This window comes from Otolemur garnettii, unplaced genomic scaffold (assembly GCF_000181295.1).
Source record: "Otolemur garnettii isolate 467f Iridium unplaced genomic scaffold, OtoGar3 scaffold00108, whole genome shotgun sequence".
NCBI classification, from domain to species: domain Eukaryota; kingdom Metazoa; phylum Chordata; class Mammalia; order Primates; family Galagidae; genus Otolemur; species Otolemur garnettii.
In genome coordinates this window covers 774,548-795,233 of record NW_003852503.1, presented here as the reverse complement: position 1 = coordinate 795,233, position 20,686 = coordinate 774,548, and the positions used below count along the sequence as shown (strand labels likewise).

Here is a 20,686-nt window from a genome sequence, read left to right as displayed (position 1 = left end):
CTTGATCATCTGTGGGACCTTGTGAAATGTTACCTTCCTTGTGTGACAGTTTTGTCATTAATGAGGATACCAGTAGAGGTTGTGTGGGCTGACGAAGGTGCCGTGATCAAGGGCATGGTGGAGAAGCTGGCACACTGCAGTGGAGGGGCCTGCGGGGGCCTGGTTTCCTCTCTGGGATCTCCTCTCACACGGAGTACGTTCTGTAAAGCTGCTCACGCCCTCGGATGGCAGCAGCACAGTAAGCTGTCATGTTTTTGGATGACCATGAACAGGATCACCCGGCCCGCCAGGATGATGCTGGGATCTGGAGCAGAGCGGGTGGGGACAGAAGTTGGCAAGGAAGAACAGCCCCTCTCTGTCCTCCACTGGGAGGACCCTCTGCCAGGATCTCTCAACCTGACCTGGGGTGGCCACAGAACGATTGCTTCCAGCCGGAGTTTAGCTTCTTTCAGTCAAGATGCAACAGCAAGAAAATGTTATTTGTTTCTTAGGGCCTCAGAAGCAAGCAGCTAATGGATGAAACCATCCCAATCTTGCTGCAGCCTAACAGCAAGAAGGCTCTGGGCTTTCACCTCCATCTGGGGAGCTTTCTATCATCTGACATTTCAGCAGCAGCTAGAGCCACAGGACAGTGGAAAGGACAAGAACCCTCAGACGCAGGACAAAAGGAATCAAAGGATGCGCTAACTTCTGCCTGAAGAAAGAAGGTATCAGGAAAAACTAGATTTGCTATACAAGTTTTCATAACCAATCTCTATTTAGGCAAGTTTGCATTATGGACCACTCTCCCCATTTCCTCTATAAACTGTAAGAACTGCTGTCCGCAGGACTCTGAGATAAGGAGGCCACCTTGCAGAATGTTTATCAGCCAAGTTATCTGCTTATCTGGATGTCAGCGGTATATCCAGACTGGTTTATGACAACTCTACATATTAACTGTAATTACGGCAATTAATGAACGAGTCTCCAGACCAATGAAATATGAGCACAAAAAGAGGACTTCCTGTTGCTAAGAGAACTAGTAGAAAGCTTTGGAAAGGCCTGAGACCCAAATTTGCTTAAAAATGCAGAATAGTTAGGATCAGATGAGACAAATGTAAAGGAGCAGAATACCTAATAAAAATCCAGAAAGATGCTGTAGGCAGATTAGTTCCTAAATGTCAAAGTTCTTATCCTAGTTTAAATAAAAATGGGATTTCTGGGTGTTAATATTATGGGAGACGCAAGCGAAATGACAAACATTAACCAGATAAATACTTTGGCCCTATATCAAAAGATTAGCAAATGACTCTATAAAGTATGATTATCTTTTGAACAGTTCTTCCTTTTTTTAAACCAACTTTTCCCATTAACCAACCAACAATTTATTTTATTTTTATTTATTTACTTTTTAGAGACAGAGTCTTACTTTTAACACCCTTGGTAGAGTGTTATGGCGTCACAGCTCACAGCAACCTCCAACTCCTGGGTTGAGGCGATTCTCTTGCCTCAGCCTCTCGAGTAGCTGGGACTGCAGGCACCCGCCACAACACCCGGCCATTTTTTGTTGCAGTTTGGCTGGGGCCAGGTTTGAACCCGCCACCCTCGGTATGTGGGGCCGGCACCCTACCCACTGAGCTACAGGTGCCGCCCAACCAACAATTTAGTTGTCCCAACTTCACTGGACACGAGAACATCTATGATATATATTGAGGCTTGTCCTCCCTTCATACTGTTTCTAGTCTTTCTTTTCTAAACCTGAGCACAGATAACCTGCCCGATACAGTGTTCCCACACAGTTGTATTTCTCAAGAACTACAGCCTCACAGTTGTTCCTCAGAGCAACAATGAACACAGCAAGTGAGATTTCAAGTGGTCCAGTAAGTTGAGAGGAGCCTCACGCCTTATCCCCCCACTGCAAATTCCCACGCCCGTAGTACATTAAGAAGTAAATAAACTGGCTAATCTTGTATAACTTGGATTTGCTCAAACTTATTTTACTGTGAAACTCCTTTTTTTTTTTTTTTTTTTTTTTGAGACAGAGCCTCAAGCTGTCCCCCTGGGTAGAGTGCCGTGGCATTACAGCTCACAGCAACCTCCAACTCCTGGGCTCAAGCGAGTCTCCTGCCTCCGCCTCCCAAGTAGCTGGGACCACAGGCGCCCGCCACAACGCCCGGCTATTTTTTGGTTGCAGCCGTCATTGTTGTTTGGCGGGTCCGGGCTGGGGATTCGAACCCACCACCTTAAGTGTACGTGGCTGGCGCCTTAGCCAGTTGAGCTATAGGCGCTGAGCCGTGAAACTCCTTTTTGGAAGCAACACCTAGTAATTCTTGTAAAGGCGTATACTTTGGGAATCAGTGAGGCAGGGCCCACAGAAGAATATAATGCATGATCCCTATTCTTAGGAAATGTACCAGAGAGTCAGAGACATGAGACAGATACTCAGATAAACACACAGGAGGGGAATGTAATGTATTAGTGTCTGCTTAGGGTCAAATGATGGTATAATCAATAGATGCTACAAATCAAAACGATAGATCAGCCATCTAATATTCACCAAGTTTGGGCCTCAGCCTCAAAAGTTTGTTCTTAGTCCACTGTTCTAGAAAGTTCAAAGGCAAGTTATTTCTTCTTCTTCTTCTTTTTTTTTTTTTTTTGAGACAGCCTTTCACTGTCTCACCCTTGGTGAGGGCTGTGGTATCATAGCTCACAGCAACCTCAAACTCTTGGGCTCAAGAGATCTTCTTGCTTCAGCCTCCCAAGTAGCCAGGACTACAGGTGCCTGCCACACACCTGGCTGGTTTTTCTAGTTTTAGTAAAGATGGGGTCTTGCTCTTGCTCAGGCTTGTCTCAAACTCCTGAGCTCAGGCAATCCTCCTGCCTCAGCCTCCCAGAGTGTTAGGATTATAGGTTTGAGCCACTGCACCCAGGAGGGAAGTTATTTCTTAAGTGCTATGTGCCAAGTCTGACTCTTTATATATGTTATCTCATTTGATTTCTATAGCCATGGGGAATAAGTATTAGCTTTTTTCCCCACAAAGAAACAGAATCAGAGCAATCACACAGCTAGTAGGAGGGCCTCAATTCTTACCCCGATCTTCTGGCTTCAAAGCCTGTCTTCTCTCCACTATGCCCAGTTCCCAAGAGCCTGTGTAGCCTCATTCCTGAATCTGGGGTTTTGAGGGGGTGTCCTCACATGTATTGGTGTCCTGGCTGCAGCCCTGGCACAGATGACCCAGCCCTGTGGCTCAGACTCGTCATGTGCAGAATGGTGCAGTATGCTTGTTTCCCTGAAGTAGCCTGGACGTCTCCCCATCCCGAGTTCTGACTTCTGTGGCCCCATGGCTGCTGTGATGGAGGCATTAACAGGGACAGGGGGAGGACTTTGCCAATGATAAGTAGTTTCCTAACAGTACCTGCCCTGAGCACACTCCCAGGCTGGACAGGACAGCAGGGTGGCAGGACAGTGTGGGCAGAAAGCTCTTCCTCGTGCTTCTGGGCAAGTCTGCTACACTGTCCCAGGCCCTTTTCACAGAGCATCTGGGTCCTGCCTTTTTTCCTGCTTCGTGCTCAGCTACAAGCTCCTTCCTTTGCCCTCCCCAAGTCTGTGGTGGAGTTGACCGTGGAGCAGAAAGATTAAGACCCCGAGCTATGGAGGGAGGTGACAAGGAAGCAGGGAAAGGAAGGATGTGAACTGAGGTCCCAGGTGACAGCCCAGGCACAGCCGGGATGGACGGAGCCAGGTGAACCCCCAGCCTCAGGCTGAAGACTTCAGGGTGAGTTGCAGCTGAGGGGGTGCTCACAGGCTGGGGTGCTGGGAGTCAGTGAGGGTGCGCTGGCCTGGACAGCTGGCTCTCAGACAGGGACTTTGTCTTATAGCTTCCTATTTTACACTCACCTTTTCTGCATCTCAGAAATGAGGCTGCGTGTGTGTTCACCTCAGTCTTCCAAAATGCATGGGTGGGGGGGAAGGAAGCACCTCAGTGAGCCAAGTCTTTGCAATCTTCTCATCACTTCCTCACAATCCTTTTAAGAAGTGACTGTGGCCAGGTTATGAGTAAGAGGTAAAGCCCAGGCTCGGCGCCCGTCACTCAGTGGTTAGGGTGCCAGCTATATACACGGAGGCAGGCAGGTTTGAACCCAGCCAGGGCCTGCAAATAACAATGACAACCGCAACAAAAATAGCTGGTCATTGTGGCAGGTGCCTGTAGTCCCAGCTGTTTGGGAGGCTGAGGCAAGAGAATCACTTAAGCCCAAGAGTTCAATGTTGCTGTGAGCTGTGATGACATGGCACTCTACCAAGAGTGACATAGTGAGACTCTGTCATAACAAACAAACAAACAAACAATAAAAGGCTCAATACTCATAGCTCAGTGGTTAGGGTCCCGGCCACATACACTGAAGCTAGCAGGTTTGAACCCGGCCCAGGCCTGACAAACAACGACAACTACAACAACAAAATAGCTGGGCGTTGTGGCGGGCATCTGTAGTCCCAGCTACTTGGAAAGCTGAGGCAAGAGAATCGCTTAAACCCAAGAGTCTGAGGTTGCTGTGAGCTGTGACACCATGGCACTCTACTGAGGGCGACATAATGAGACTCTGTCTCAAAAAAAAGGAGATAAAGCCTGGATGTGAACCCAGGCTTGGCTCCCTCAAGAACCCATGACTTTCACCCACAGCTGGACATCAGCCCACCACAGTGAGTGGAGCCGCAGGAAGGCACCTGTACTGCTCTGACTTCAGTTGTGACAGGTCAGTGTGTAGAAGGTAGAATCATCCCCAGGGCACCCCTCCCCCCATGAGTGAGCCCAGAGCTGCAGCATGGACACTGGGCACAGAAGGCCAAGTCCACCTGAGCTCATTGGCACTCTGACACTTTGGGAAACCAGAACAGGCAGGACACCCAGTCATCCCCACCATGAGCTCCAGCTACTATGTCGGAGCTGTTCCTTAGAGACCCAAGCCTGGAGGGTTTCCCAGTGCCCTGGATTCCTCACCTAGGCTTGGGAGTCTCTCCAGCCCCTTCTCTTGACCTCAACCCTCAGCCTTTCAGCCTCTTCTCTCCAAATTAGCTTTCTATTTTGGAAACTCTAGGTGTTCAAACTAGACAATGCTTTCAAAATAGGCTCATTCAGCAAAGCGCTGGGCAACCCCAAGTCCCCAAAGCTGAGCGGACATGTGGGGATGATACAGGGCTCTGGCCCCACATGTGTTGCCATAGGGCAATTCCTGTCCACTGGGTACATGGGACCAGCATTCTGAGTCGGACTCCTTGAGATCCCCGTCACTCCTCTGTCACCACTGTCCAGGCCTGGTCCCCTTGGCTTCCAGGGGTCCTTGCACTTCATATAAAGGGCTGTTGATTGCCTGATTAATTTCTGTGCCCCGTTTGATTTCTCTCCTATCTGAAGAAGGATTTCCCCTTATTCCTGGTTCTTTCCATGGTTTCTAGCCCACGTTTCCAAAATCCTGTGGTGTTTGTCTTGGGGCTATATAAACACATACTCCGGTATGCTAGGCTGGGAGCTTGCCAGCTGCTGGAAGCCCACCGGTGGCCACAGGATCAGCCCCATCCCAGGTCTCTCTGTCTCTCTCTCTGCACTGGCACAGTCACTGGGCTTCCTTTCTTTATTGTGACAGCCCTTGAAACTGGTCCTGGGGGATTACAATTGTGAAGTCTTTTCTGACATTCAACCAAAGGCTTGCCTTTTGTAGCGAATGCGACACATGTACAATAACTATCAAGCCTGTGCACACGGCAGGCGCTGCAGAAACCCTCTCTAGACCCAAGGCAGTGTGCCATTTTACAGAATGCGACTGAGGCTTATGAAAGCAACCGTCCTGCATCTGGAGCTGAGCTGGTGATGGGCCCACCAGAGTCAGAGCTCTCAGCCACCCTCGCCTGCACTATGAGGCTTCTCCTGCGTTGAGCCCTTCAAGCTGTGGCCCAGAGTCACCAGTTCTTCCACGGGAGGGGGTGCGATGGGTGTGGCTATGGGAAGGAGGTGGCTCCAGGTTAGCAAACCCCCTGCCACTGAACCAAACTCTGTCCATGAAACAATGTCGAATGCCTGCCCAGTGTTTAACTCTGCAGAATGTCTGTCCCCACTGCCTCATTTGTTGTCAATGAGGCAGCGGAACAGCAGGTTCTGGAGAGAGACTTCCCGGTTAGGTCCCAATGAAGCCTCCCCTGGCCTGGCCTCTAGAGGGGATCCCCACTGAGGAGCTCTCTCTGTGGCCTCACCCTCTGAGGGTTCTGAGATGGCAGCAGAGTCTGGTGCCCATGCAGTGGGTTATTCATGCCCCACGCCATGACTCCAAGCCCCAAGCCACACACACTCACCATGAGATGCTGGAAGAGCCAAGAGCGCATTATATTGGTGGCATGCTTGGGCAACACTCCTCGTTTGTTCTTGGACTTCTTATCCTCATTGTCCAGGAGGGAGGTGAGGTCAAGGTTAACCTTCAGGGCACGTGGAAAAAAAATCAGCATCAGCAGGCTGTGAGGCCGGGCTAGGGACCTGTTGCCATGGTGACGGCGGGCTGCAGCTGCCAACCCCTTTCCCAGTTCCTCTTCAGGGCCCAGGGGAGGTTGCCCTTCCCTCTCACCCAATACCAGCCCCTCTGAGAAAGGAGATGAGGCTTGGCCAGGGGAGAGGGTAAGAGAACAAGGGGAGGGAAGGGGAGAGGAAATAGGGCCATGCAGAGTAGATACGAACTTGGCATAAGCTACCTAAGCATGGTTAGTATTTCTGGGGTACTTTACAGTTTGCAAAGCACTTTCCTATCCATCACCTCACAGCAGCCCTGCAGGTGGGCAGGGCCATGTGCTGTCTGTATTAATCCCCCTGATATGTGTAAGAACTCTGAGGCTCAGAGAGGTTAGGTGACTTATCCAAGATCACAGAGTTGAGGTCAGATCTCAGGCCTCTGACTTGGGACTTTTCTATTCTCCCTTTATGGGTGCACTCCATGCCACTGAGGTACACAGTGGCTTGGTCCGGAGACCAGGCAAGGAAGTGCAGGATCCTTTGATGTAACCCCAGGGGGCAGCAAAATCCTAGGAGCTGATAAAACCTTTTCAAGACCCAGCTTCTCTGAAAAGTGGGGGAAATGATACCTCTTAGACAGATAATGAAGATGAAATGAGTTGCTTGTGTAACAAGTGCCTGGCAGGTAAGAAGCAATCATGATTGCCCTGCCCCACACCATGCATGTGTGCACACACCTACACACACACTCACCTGTGTGTTCTGGATCTGGATGGCTCCCTGGGGGATTGCTTGGGTGACCACCTGACCCTGGGAGGTTACCATGGTAACCGGTTGGTATAAGGCTCCACCTGAGAATACAACCAGTTTTTGGGTCCCCTGCCATAGGGGTGGATAGGCGTGAGGGCAGGCAGGGTTTCTGACTCCCTGGGCACTCACAGGTACAGACCCCTCTATGCTGGAGCCCTTGGGTAATGAGGTATGGTTCTCCCGCTTGTAGGGGAGGAGAGAGTGGGGCTGGTGTCCAGAGCCAAGAGCAGAGACTCTGGTGTGAAGTGTGTTGGGGAAGGGACAATAGAGTCTTACTTGGTATTTCGGGGGCTCATGAGAATTTGACCCAAATTTATTCCTAATCATTACAATGAGGTCTTGGTGCTCCCATCTATAAGCCTGCAGAACACGTTACCAGGAAACTGACCTGGGAGCCACTCTCCGAGCAGAGGACACCCCCCTCCCCAGGTTCCCTTCAGGGCAACCCTTTCTCCTCCCAGGGTTTTCCCATGATCCCCAGCACCCTGTTCCCTGCACCGACCTGACACGACTTGTGAGTTGACGGTTGTCATGGCGATGTTGCCCTGCTGGAGCGCTGAGGCTGGGACCACAATCCCCTGGGGGTTATTGGAGACTCCAGACATGGAATTGGGGGAATTCTGCAGGAGGTCCTGGCAGTAAGGGAGGTGCGGTTTGTGACAATGTCACCCAGCGCTTAGCTGCTACAGACCCAAAGTCCTCCTCTCCCCTTTCCCCTTCCTGCCTTCCCTCCCTCCCCCTTCCTGCTCCTCCCCTGACACAAATCCAGAGGACAATTCTTATGGCTTCCTAGAAAGAGTAAATAAGAAGGCTCAATGTTAAAAAAAAGAAAAAAAAAAACCTTTTGATTTTCCCTAAGACCATTTCTAAGACAAAAAAACAAAAAACCCAAAAAATCACAAACCAAGCATCCATATAGCCATTCCATTTCTCTGCAAACTCAAGACACAAATTATCCTATAAGCCAGTGGTCTATACCCTGGCTACCCTTTGAGATCTCTAATAATGATGCCTGAGTTCTAACTCCAGAGATTCTAATTTAATTTGTAAGCGGTGTTGTACTGGGCGCTGGACTTTTAAAAGCTCGCCTGGTGATTGTAGCGTGCAGTCAGGCCTGAGAACTTGGCTTCAGCTGCTCAGTGCCTGCACATCCTTCAGACTCGCTGGTCTGCAGGTGCTTTCCCCAGAGCCCCACCCTCGGCCCCCGCTCTTCTTCACACACCTCCATCACAGTGCTCATTGTATAGGCTGCACCCACAAAGCAGCCTCCAATGTTGACCTTTGTATCCTTAGCACTTAGCTCAGGATCCTAAAATATGTTAAAACTTCAGAGGCTCTTCTAAGGGTGTCTTGTAGGAGCGGCTGCACCCTGCATTGTGGCACGTGGCATTAGCTACTTTGTCAACCTCAGGCTCCCAACTCAGAATTCCCCTGGAAACACCTCTCCCTTGCTCTGCTCGCCAGTCAGCACACGATCCTTCTGTTTGTCTGGGGGTAGCCAAGGCAGTTAAAAAGACACTTTTTTTCTAGCACCTTTCTCCCCTTACCATTCCCATTTAACAGCCAGGGCATCCCTGAATTTGGTGATAAGCCCTTCCTCCTTTCTGGGGATCATGCGCTTGGTGGCTGGGTGCTCAGAGAGAGTTGGTAAGGAAGGAGAGGGGTGTGAGAGAGGTCAGTGCCTCCAGGTCTGGAAGGGGCCTCAGGAGACATCAGACTGGGTCCCTGAGCTCCTCCCAACCACGGCTCCTCAACTGAAAATGGGGCTTAAATCAGTTTACAGATCCAATGGCCATTCAGGTGACATCCCCATGTACCAATGTATAAGTCAGTCAGAGACAGGCAAATAGTCAAGAAAATAGATAAAACAGAAGCTTGGGTCTGGAGCTTCCAGGGAGACCTTAGGGTTTGGAGCAAGGAGAAGCCTGCGTTTGGACAAACCCCGAGCCAATGCCTGCCTACCTGTAGCAACAGACAAAAATGTCACAGGCCCAGGGGACAGCCATGGGGAGCCTCCTCCCAGACTCTGGCACCATGGAAATTGGCAGAGCCTCTCAGGAAGAGGAAGTCGGCACTGATTTATACATCTCACTCAATTCAGATGATTAAATCCCCCTTGGCGTCTCCTCTAGAGCTGCCTTTTTTTCCCTCTTGGACTGTCTCTGGCCCAAGAGCTGAAGGAGTGTCCTATAAATAAGCAGCACCAGGATAAGTGAAGCCAAACTTGCCCTCCTCCCACCCACCTGCTGCAGGCACAGGGCCTCTTGGGCTGGCTGCTCTGGGTGGGTGGGGCTGGAGGAGGCTTTGCTGCTATTCCTGGCTCACCTCTGCTGCTGTGACCTTGGGGAAGGGAGAAGGAGGCTCTTGCCTTGGCTTCCCCTTTCTGGGGCTCTGTGAGAGCCTTCCAGCCAGCGAGGTTTATTCTTGGAGCAGAACTCTGAGCCTTCCTGTTAGTGCAGTTCAAGTCTAAACTGGAGTCTGGTGTGTAGAAACCTATAAACTAGAAGAGCCCTGAAAAGTCACAATTCCAACTCCCCAAGGTATAAATAAAGCGTAGCGACCTTGGGATTTGTCCAGTGTCACACAGCTGGGTAGCAGCAACTTATTGGTAAAGATCATGGCTCTTTACCCTCAAATGCCCAAGGCGCACGTTGTGCCAGGTTCTGGGCTACAAGGTGCTACTTGAGTCATGGGCAGTCCATAAATAGTCAGGGTGAACAGATAAAAGCAACTAAAACCTAGAAGTCCCGAAGCAGCCTCAGAGGAAAGATGATCAGTTTGGGAATCAACTCATGACATTTGTGTGGGTCTCGTCTCACCTCCTCATTGATAAAATATGACTGGCCCAGGGCTGACACACTGGAACCCTCAGAGCTTGACTTCTCAGCCACGAGGCTGCTCCCAGGTTGAGCCACCCTTGTTCCAAGGCCCTTGCCAGCCATTCTCACAGAGTGTAAACCAGTTCTGATGGCATCTGAAGCTGAAGCAAATTTGGAAGTTGCATTTAATAGAAGAGAGGACCCTTCTGTGCCACTGCCCTTAAAACCAGCAGAGTGACTTTTCAAGCGTCTCTTGTTTGGAATCACCTGTGCTATGGTGCTCCCCTTTTGGTAGGGATTTTTTGAGAATTTCAAGCATTAGAAAAGTTGTCTTAGGCTTTCTTTACCTCCTAAAAAGTATTAACAAGGTTAGAAAAATATAAGCAAAGTCAGTTGAAGAAATACAAAATCTATCCCTCAGGATTCAATGAATGCATTGTTGATTAGCCAAAGGCAGAAGGGTGAGCTACCACCTGGATGGTTCATCTGTCCACTCGGACTCTGGCTGGCCCTCGACTTTGTGGCTTGGATATCCTCCATGCCAACTTACAAGGTCTGGGTAACTAAAGGCAATTTATGCATTGGATCAGATCCTTCTCTTTCCTCTCCTGCTCCCCATTCTCTGGGTTTTTGGCCACAAGGTGATGAGAGTCAGCCAAATTCTACCAGCAAAGAAATGGAATAAAAAACTTTAGGGGGCAGAGTCCATGGGCAGGGCTAGGTTGGCAACTTCTTAGCTGAGGCAAGAAGCAAAATCTTGGCATCCCTGAGGCCTAGGGAAATGATATTCGTCCCTTACGTCTGCAAACATGAGCAGTTTCACAAACCTGCCTGAGCAGTGAGTTTTTTTTAAAGACACAGATTCTCAGAACCATTAAAGAGACCCTCAGTGATCTCCCTCAGATGATCCCCCAAATCAGGTGGGTTTGGAAACTACCTAGTTACCATATCCACTAAATATTAGAGAGCATTATTTCACCACGCTATTTCATTTTAATTTCATCATCCCATTTCGGGGTCAGCAGGAGGGAGAGAATTCCATTTGCCTGGAGAGGAATCGAGGCCCAGAGAATGGAGGCGACTTCCCGAGATAAATTAGTCGTGCCTCAAATCTAAGCCCTCTGGCTCTGAGGGTAGCACAGATGCTCACAGAGAAAGCATATGTGCTTGGGGGTCAGAGAGACAGGCTCCAGTGCAAGCACACTGCCTGGCACATTTAGCCATCCCGTAATTTATTTCCCACTTCCTTTGGCTAAGGTCACTCCACCAGGGAGTGGCACGGCAGGGATTTAAAAGCCTGTCATAGAAGTCCGCGGGCCACTTGGGTTCTTTACTTAGCAACGGAAGAGGTTCAGCTGGGTGGCACATGCAGCCAGAGAGGTACGGACCTCGCCACATGTCCCCTTCATTCCTGCCTTGCCGCCTATGACGTTCCTGGGCTCCTGCTAAACCCCAGGATTCTTAGTTCTGTCTCAGGCTTGTTCTGAGACTCCACTTGGCTGCGATTTCCACAGGAGCCTCAGTCTCTAGCTCTGTAGCATGGACACCTTGGGGCTCTGCCTGCCTGGGAACAGTCTGCAGGTGTTTAGGAAGGAACTCCTAAGACAGCAGCAGAAGTCCCCTGGGGAGCACCTGTTGGCTAAGCACACAGTAATACTAGCTTCTGGACAGCGTTCCCGTGGGGCTTCACCGACTCCAGGCCCCGGTGGATGCTGCTCTAGACCCACATAAAGCTGCTCCTTCAAGGCTCCTTAGACCCAGGCAGCGGTGAGAAGCCCATTTGATGCAGTTCTAGTGACGTTTTTTAGTAGCCAGAGCCTCACATCCCTTCTTGAACTATCCAGCAACCAGGAGCTGAGCCCTGGTGATCCATCCCAGGAACTCTTGCCTTGTTCCACTCAGGAACACGGCCGTGGTGTCCCCCAGCCTCTGGGACCTGCTTGAAACCTGGGAATGAGATGGAAACCAACAAGCTGGGCTCCACAGGCATCTTCCGAAGCTGCCCACTCCCGTTCCTTGGGTAGTGTTTGCTTGAGACAACAAAGAGCCTCTCAGAAGGGGCTGAGCACGGTGGGCAGCGGGTGCGGAAGGGCCGAGAGCTGGTGCCTCCTGAGCGCCACCTGCAGGCCTAATGCTACACCCGGCCCCGGCCCCACCGCGGTGGACGGCGCTCACTCGATTCAGACCTCGGTGGTCACTGGGTGAGTTTTACTCCAAATCTCATCTTGGAACACACACAAAAAGATGACTTGTTTGAAAGGAAGATTTTCCTAAGAAACAGTGAGGGGGGTGGGGAACTTTGGGAAGTGGAGTGCGGCGGGGTGCACATGAAGGGCTAGTGACCCGGAACTCAGTCACCTTAGACAGAGCTGTCTGTCCTGTTATGCACCGTTAATAGGGGAAGGGCTTGAGTTGCCCATGGAAACTTAATTTCCACTCACGATAGAAATTCCTGCAAGAAACCATCACAGGACAAAGAAATGAAGTAGTGTAGCAAAGAAATTAACAGAAAAGTTTCCCTTTAAGTTATTTTCAAACAGGTGGAATTTTTAACTTACAAGGATGCCTGCGAAACAGAGAAATGAACTGGATGGACTTGCAAAAGGTCTTCCCAGCTGGGGATTGTAGACAACCCAACACCTTTCCCTAGGATTTATTGTGTGGGAGGGAAGGTAGGGGCGAAAGGAAGGGAACAGGGAACCGGGCCCCAGCCGTGTGCCATCCTCCCCTTGGCCACTAGGGGTCTCTGCTGACCCACCAGCTCCGAGCTGGCTGCCCACAGCCTCCCAGGAGGTGGCTTGGGAGGTTAATTTGCCCAGGCTGTGGGTGGTGGGGGATAGGCTCCGAGGACCTCGCTTCTGGAAATCCTGTTCTGACCTACCCGGGGCAGGGCCACAGCCCATCCTCTTCCCTGCTTCTGTCTGCCTTATATGCTGCCCCACAGCAGAGTAGTTTTTTGCAGGTATCTTCTTTCCCTAGCTTGGTTTACAGGTTTGTTGAGGAAAAGAGGGGTCTTTCTTTGAATTCTGCAAAACTACCTAGTACTGTGAGTGCTTGATAAATGTGTGGTCTGACAGGGCTTCAGCCCGGGATAGGGTGTGTGTGTGTGTACACGCACGACTTAGGGGCACAGGGAGGTTACCTCTGTCCTCAGATACCCCTTCCCAGCAGTGTCCCTCCTTCTGGCAGAGCCAGGGTCCTGTCTTAGACCAAGAAAAGCTAGTTTCCCAAACTCAGGGAAGCCAAGCACATATAAACAAGCCGCCTAATCCTGTTCTTGCTCCACCCCTGTTGGGGGCTTTAGTCTCCAGGGAAAGGCAGCTCTGGCCTGTGGGGACAAGCAGCAGCTGCTGCTCTTAAGGAACATTCCTTCTCAAAAGAGAGAAGCGCTCAGGTTTCACTAGCCTGGCGGGAAGCTGCCCTTGGTCTCCTGGCCCCTGGGCTGGAGGGCTGCAGGCTGGGACCGGGCAGAAGGGACAGCTTTAATAATGCCCGTGGCAGGAACTGGGCAGTGTGAATTCAGCTTTTTGCCACTTCAGTCTGGGCGTGTCTCCTTTCCATTTAAGTGGTGATCCCTCCAGGTTAGATCACTCCCCTGTTCCCACCCAGCCTTACAAACCACGGGTCAGGTCATCAAGATGCTCAGTCACTGGGCTGAGGCAACTGCCCCACTGTTCTACCCCCTGCCATTTTTCAAAATGCAAAACTCCTTGTAGGTCAACAGGCAAGTTCCCCCTTTCCCAGGTGAGGGTGTGTGGACTGGTTCCCTTCCTGTCCTGCCGGGGGTTGTAGAGCTGGAGAGACCTGTGTTCACTGTGTGCTTCTCTTCTCTCTACTTCAATCTATCTGCAAATTCAGATTCTTGCTTCCCAGAAATTTGCTTCTTCCTTTCTAGTCCCTAAACCGCTGACTTATAGTTAGGTAGGGCCGTCCCTCCCCACCCAAGACCCAGAATCCCTACTTCTCCTTCCTATGTGCCACAAAAATATATAATATATCACCATATAGCAAGAAGAACATTGGCTTTCGAGTAACCCATGTAGCCTCTGCCACTTACTAGGTATGTGACCTCGAGCCCCTGTCTAAACTTCTTTCAGTTTCTCTTTCCTTTGCTGTAAAGTGGAGAAAATAATGTGCACCTTGCAGCCTTGTGAAGAATAATTTAGATAACATTTCCAAAGCGCCTAGGATATACTGTGTTTGAGAAAGAAGGAACTCAAGAGCTGTTCACTGTCTGCTCTCCCTTTGCCAGCTCTTCTTTGGGCAAAAAAGATGTGGCTACTCAATTGACTTGTCTGTAACATGTCTCCAGCCCCGGCCCTCTTGCCTACATTCTTCATTACGTCTAAAATCTTTAGCCGCTGGCCACCACCATCAGCCTCAAAACACACCCCCCATCAAATTGACTACGACGTACTCTATCATTGTATTTTGAGGGCAAGGACTGTGTCACACTTGTTTTCATATCCTCATAACTCAGCAGGCTCAAGAGGTGCTCGAATAGATGCATGGTGCACGGGATGAATGGACGCACAGTGAATGGATGAATGCCTGGAGCCACAGTGCATGGTATGAATGGCTGCTCCCCTCTCCACCTCATCTCTATCCCTTGAGGGATTCTGATAGGCTCTCTCTGTTCCTCGCCTTCCCCCAGATTTCCTGCTCCATAGGAACGTACACCTCTAGAGCTGTCAAATAGGGTTACCAACTCTCCCCAAGACTGCCTGAGATGCTCTATCACTGAGAAGTCATCTTAACGCTGGTGAATCTATAACTTCTCCCGTTTCAACAAGCAAACCCCCCTACTGGTCTCTCTAATCCATACTGAGGTTTGTTTAGCCCACCTCTGGGCAGGACCAGGGTCTGGCCGTGAAACAAAGCCTGAGGTCTGGGCTGTCCCTGGGGAGGATGAAGGATGCTAAGTGATGAGTGCAGACTACCCAGTCCAGACCCCTGCTGACTACTCCTCCCTCATCTCTTTGGCTGCTTCTTTCCTCTGTACTCATCACCGGCATAATTTGTCTAGATCTTCTGGTGTGACCCATAGGCCCCTCCCACTGAGACTGGGAGCTCCTCCTGGGCTAGTCACAGTGTTTGTTCTCATAAGACCTGGCATAGCACATACCTTAAGCGCCCCCCAAGTGCAACTGAATGAGAACTGTGGCTCAGTTTAGTTTGGCCAGAAGAGAGCTGAAGCTTATATCTCCATGGAGAAAGAAAGATGAATTAATACTTGAGTGAGGTGGGAGTTAGGTCCCCTCTAATGGCATGGTTTAGTTTATACCCTGGGAGGACAGGTGAACCCACAGTTGGTGTGCAGACTGAGTCTCCCTGCCCAGAACACAGCCCCTGTGAGAAGCCTGGGCTCTGAAAGGTATGGAAGCCTTGGTGTCACTGGGTGCAGCAGGACACGATGGGTTTCTGGGGAGGTGAGAAGAGCCAGCTGTGGCCGAAGTCCCTGGAAGTCTGTTTTAGTTCTGCTGGGCAGAGCATCTGCCCCTACTTCCCACCTGCATTCTGCCCCAGAGAGAAGAGTCACACATAGAAATGGAAGGCGAAGCAAGGAATCCACTCAACTCCCAGAGCTGCATGGAGGACACGGTGTGGCCCCTGAGACCGGGTGTACCAGTCTGAAAACAAAGATGTCTCCCACTCTGCAACACAAGGCTGGATGATTAGCACACAGGGAATATCATGAGCCAGCAGTTTGCAACAAAGCTGGCAGGTGGCTGGAATGTTGATCTGGAGGATCATATTCCAGAGGGAAGACTCCCCTTCCCAGGCCAGGCTGGCACTCAGTATGGCTATTTCAGGCTGGGAGGGATTAAGGTTGAACCATGACGAGCACACGTGTGCACACACGCACACACAGACCACCCTGACGCTCCTTCTCTCTCTCCTCTCCCTCACTGACTCCTGTGCCCTGAACTGGAGATGTCAGGGGCACTGAAAGTTCCTGGTCCCTGTTTCTTGGCAGCCCTGGGTGTCTTCCTCCTGGGAGAGCCGTGCCAGCCCCCATGCCTACCTGACCTGGGAGTGTAGATGGGGACAGCACACGACACGCCCCTGCTGACCCCCTCCTCCAAGCCATCGTCTTGTGACTCTCTCCATCTCACTGTGGCTGCCCTTCCTCTTTCTTTCCCTCCTTTTCCTCAACATCACCCCCCTTTTTCTCAGTCTGCAGGTCTCGCTGCCACCTTCTTTCCTTGGCTTTTTTCCTCCAGTTCTCCAGCCTGTTTCCAACTCACTCCTGAACACTGACCCTCGGTATTGGCCCTTCTTTCCCCTTTATCTTTCTTCCTATGTCTCCTTCCCTCCTCTTGCCCCTCTCCCCATTGCATTTGTTCTTCCAACAAATCCTTCCTGGCCGTTTATCATGCACGAGATTTTGTGGCAGCCACTGCTGGGCTCACGAGGGAAAGTGCAACAAGACTCTGAAGGAATGAGTCTATTTCAGGAGAATATCAGCAAGCGGAAGCCTGGGTGGCTGTTTTTAGGCCCATAATAAAGTGATTTGGTGATTTCAAATATATAAAATACTGTCTCTACTCAAAAAGTGTTTGTTGTTTGGGAGAGGAAAATGAGGCCTCCACCAGCACCTATCATAGAAAGCCACATGTGATATTTGCAGTATCAATGGCTCAGTGTGCTCTGGGAGTTAGCAGGGAGCAGGCAAAGTTCATCCTAGAGGGGTTCAGAGAAGCCTCCTGGGAGAGCAGCCCTGCTGTGCGCTTGGGGAAGAGGCTGGGATGAGTCTGCAGAGAGGTAGGGTCAGGGAAGGTGTCACCCGCACTCGCAGGCATAGGCAGCCTGATCAGCTCAGAAAGGGTGGCTGAGGCCAGACCCAGCAGGACCTCAAATGTCAGGTGAATGGTCGCAAATGCTGGCAGCTGGGGTGGGATGGGGCGGGGGTGCTGAGCAGGAGAAAGACATGAACAGAGCTTGAGGAAGATGGATCCAGCAGCAGAAACTTAAGGGGTGCGTGGGTGTGTGGGCAGGCTGAAGAGTGGCCAGGAGGACAGGAGGGCAGGCTAGAAGCTCCTATAACAGAAGACGAGTAAGTACCCAATTTACCCACTGAAGCCTGAACGAAGTAGGCGGTGTCCCTCAGAGACAATGAAGGGACAACTTTGCGTAATACCAAAGAGGAAAACCTCTCTGAGTGTGTCTTTCCTTCTCTTTCTTGGTGTCTCCCCCCTCCACCCTACAATTGTCTGACCCCTTTTCCCCAGGGGATCAGAGACCTTTCTGTCCTGGCAACCCCCGAGCCAGCTTTACCCCTAGGCAGAGACCTGATGCTTCCAGGGATGGCAATCAAAGTTCTTCCTTCTTTCCTCAAAGCTCCAAGGGCCTGAGCACTGGGATCCCCCAGGTGAACTGATTTTGCAGCAGCCTCTCTGAGGCCTAAATCACCCAGAGCCCATGTTATCCTTCTCTGCCAACCCTGTTCCTCCAATGACCCTCCTTCCTGCAGCCTAATGCATTAGCCTCAGGCCCCCCACCCTGAGGGGGCCGCTGTGGCTGTTAAGCCCTCTGCCCCTCCTTCCCCTTCCTACCACCCTGGTACACCCCCAGCTCTGGAGCTCAAGGTAGAGTTGGAGGGCCCAGGAGGGGAGAGCCAGTGCCTCTCCAAGGACCTGATTATTTCCAAAGACTTGTGCTAATTTTCTGATATGATCCTCACATCTCTGTGAGGCACTAAATCCTCATTACTTTTCCTGACCGATGCATTCTAATTAGATCAACACTTAAAAAAAATTCACAATAGCCACAGGATGGCTTTCCATCTCATTAACTCCTCACTTATTATTTTCATGAAAATTACTGATAAAAATGTGCATCTCCATTTGGTGAGGCCTCACAGCCTCCTCGGCTCCTATCTCGCATCTCTCCCATCACCGGGACTGCGCAGCGTCACCATGGTAACCCACAATAATAGAAACTAATAAATTACAAACGAGATGCTCGTTGAGCAATTATTGTCCTCTTTTATGCAAGTTTCTTGCTAATTTTGATCATAAGGGAAAGTACAATAAGACTCTGAAGGAATGAGTCTATTTCAAGAGAATATTAGCAAGCAGAAGCCTGGGCGGCTGTTTTTAGATCTGTAATAAAGTGATTTGGTGATTTCAAGCATGGGAAGAGGGAAATAAACTTCTTGCCCTGTGTGTTCTGGGCAGTCCTCCCTTTCAGGTCTCACAAAGATCCCAGTGAGTGGACTGGGTGTGATACTGAGTGTATCTTATGAGCTTGTTGTCAAGATGTGCAAGGCCCGGCTGGCCTTCCAGAGGTCAGCCTGCCCTGTCCCCGGCCTCAGCTGACTGCAGAGATAGGGTATGTTTGCTATTTCTTCAAGGCCTACAGACAAAAGTGGTGTAACCTCAGTAACTCTTCTCAGCACATCTTGCTGCTTATTCATAGAAAGTTTACCAGTATCCCCACACCGGCTGTCTAATGATAAGCGGCTATAGAAAGCCTCTTGAGGGACCCTCTGTGTGTCTGTCCAGCACCTAGGAACAAGGGGGCGAGGCCACAGTATCTGCAGGTGCCAGTGAGTTACCTGAAAGGTGTGGCGAGGCAGCTTTCTTAGTTTGCGAGTTTAGGGGAAACTGAACCAATTCTTGCCCAGAGCTTGCAGTCACCATTTCTGCATTTCCCTGTTCCCGGGAAGGTGGCAAGTGAATCTTGGAAGGGGGTGGTTTGAGGTGACATTTACAGTGGCCTCAAGCCTTGGGAGGACAGACCAGGTGAGTGGCTAAAGAATGATAAGGAAGAAGCAGTTGCAGGGGGAGCTGGCTTCATCTCTGATATGGGCGGGATTCAGGAATGACTGCTTTTCTCAAACCCCCCTTCCTGGGAACACAGAGAGCGCGGCGGCTGCAGCCCTCTAGGGAAGGCTGTGGGGCTGGGACATCTCGACCCACTCCTGGTTCATTCCCAAGAAAGCTGCTATCACCGTGCTCAGGAAGCCCAGAATTATTTTGGACACTGTCCCTCTCAGATCTGGTCATTTTCTAGGGAACGCTGGTGACCTGGCATGGCAGAGTCTGTGTATAAAGGGGACTGTGCCACCCCATGCTGTAATCAGAAGTGGGTCAGAGGAGGGCCTCTGTAGTGGAAGGATCCATCGGGTCTAATCTGAAGGCCACCAGGGAAGCTTCCTGACATCTGGCTTAAGAGATGGGTGCCGGCTGTGCCTATTACCTGTGAATGAAGGTTAATGGAGGGCTGGTTGGGGGAGTAGGGGCCCCCGAGGTCGTTCCTGAGCAGGTTGTCGCTGTGCATCTTGGTTTTGAGGCAGGTGATATAACGGTTACAAAAGTCCTTACAGAGTTCGTTGACTTTCTCCAACTCCAGCAGGTGGATTCTCAGGACCTGGATCGCCTTCACCATCTGCGAGAGGGAGGAAAGGTAAGCCCGGGTGTTGGTGCCACAGTCCCTTGCTACCCAGTCCCCCAGCCCTGACCACACCAGGGGGGCCGTGCTTTCTACACTTGGTCTTAGCCAGAGGCTGAGAGGGCACTCGCCTTCTCTCCACACAATTTAAATCCTAGTTATGGCTCATGCTGATCATTCCCCTGCTTTGAGCACTCTGTTATCACAGCTGCTCTGGAGGCAGCTGTGGTATTCTGAGAACAGCACTGGCCTTAGAGACAGAAGGCCTGGTCTAAGCCCCAGGCCTGCCATTTGCTATCTGTGTGACCTTGGGCAAGTTGCTTAAGCTCTCTGCACCTTAGTGTCTAACAAATGGGGATAATTATCCTCTCCCTAACAACTTTACAGGTCTGTATGAGTATCGTATGAGGGGATGGGCATGATAGCATGCTGTAAGGTGTGAAGTACTGAACAAGCAGAAGGGAGATGGGGATCAGAGTTTCTTGCAAGCGCCCCAGGAGGTCAGGAACTATCTATTCTTAAACACATGTTCTGAGCGCTTCATGTGATATGGGCTACCCTGTGGACAGCCATTGATACGTGCTGACTGACCGAATAATCCAGCATGACTTAGCTGGGCACTGGATGCCTAACTCTGCCATGTGGCCTTGTCTGTGCCCTTTGGCTAGTTGTGTCTGTTGCTTCTTCAAATGGACATTCCTAACCTCCCCATGGCCACAGGCTGTTTTGCAATTGAAGCTGTAATCTTTACTGCTATTGTTATCACACAAAGAAAACACTAAGGAAGATATGGAAAGCAGGGGCAAAAAAAAAAAAAAAAATAAAGCTTTTCTTTCAGCTAAGAGAATGATCATCATTTTAACATAGTTCTTTTTTTTTTTTTTGAGACAGGATCTCACTCTGTCTGTCATCCAGGCTAAAGTGAAGTGGTACAGTGATAGCCCACTGCAGCCTCAAACCCCTGGGCTCAAGCCATCCTCGCACCTCAGCCTCTTACGTAGCTTGGACTACAGCACACACCACCAAGTCTGGCTAATTCTTTTACTTATTTATATATATTTTTTAGACGGAGCCTCAAGCTATCCCCGGGTAGAGTGCCATGGCATCATGCTCACAGCAACCTCCAACTCCTGGGCTCAAGCGAGTCTCCTGCCTCAGCCTCCCAAGTAGCTGGGACTGATCTAACCACTA

The 20,686-nt window shown here is 50.6% G+C and overlaps 1 protein-coding gene across 3 annotated transcripts in view; it reads right to left on the bottom strand.

The window, feature by feature from the left end:
• The window catches only part of PKNOX2 (PBX/knotted 1 homeobox 2), a 257,613-nt gene that overhangs the window by 13,557 nt on the left and 223,370 nt on the right, over positions 1 to 20,686 (bottom strand). For all 3 annotated transcript variants that reach the window (XM_003796767.3, XM_003796768.2, XM_003796766.3), the window contains 4 exons: positions 19,304 to 19,492; positions 7,783 to 7,912; positions 7,224 to 7,321; positions 6,323 to 6,442 (listed from right to left, as the gene is read on the bottom strand). In XM_003796767.3, the coding sequence (XP_003796815.1) occupies positions 6,323 to 6,442; positions 7,224 to 7,321; positions 7,783 to 7,912; positions 19,304 to 19,492 (537 nt within the window). The remainder of the gene's footprint in view (positions 1 to 6,322; positions 6,443 to 7,223; positions 7,322 to 7,782; positions 7,913 to 19,303; positions 19,493 to 20,686) is intronic.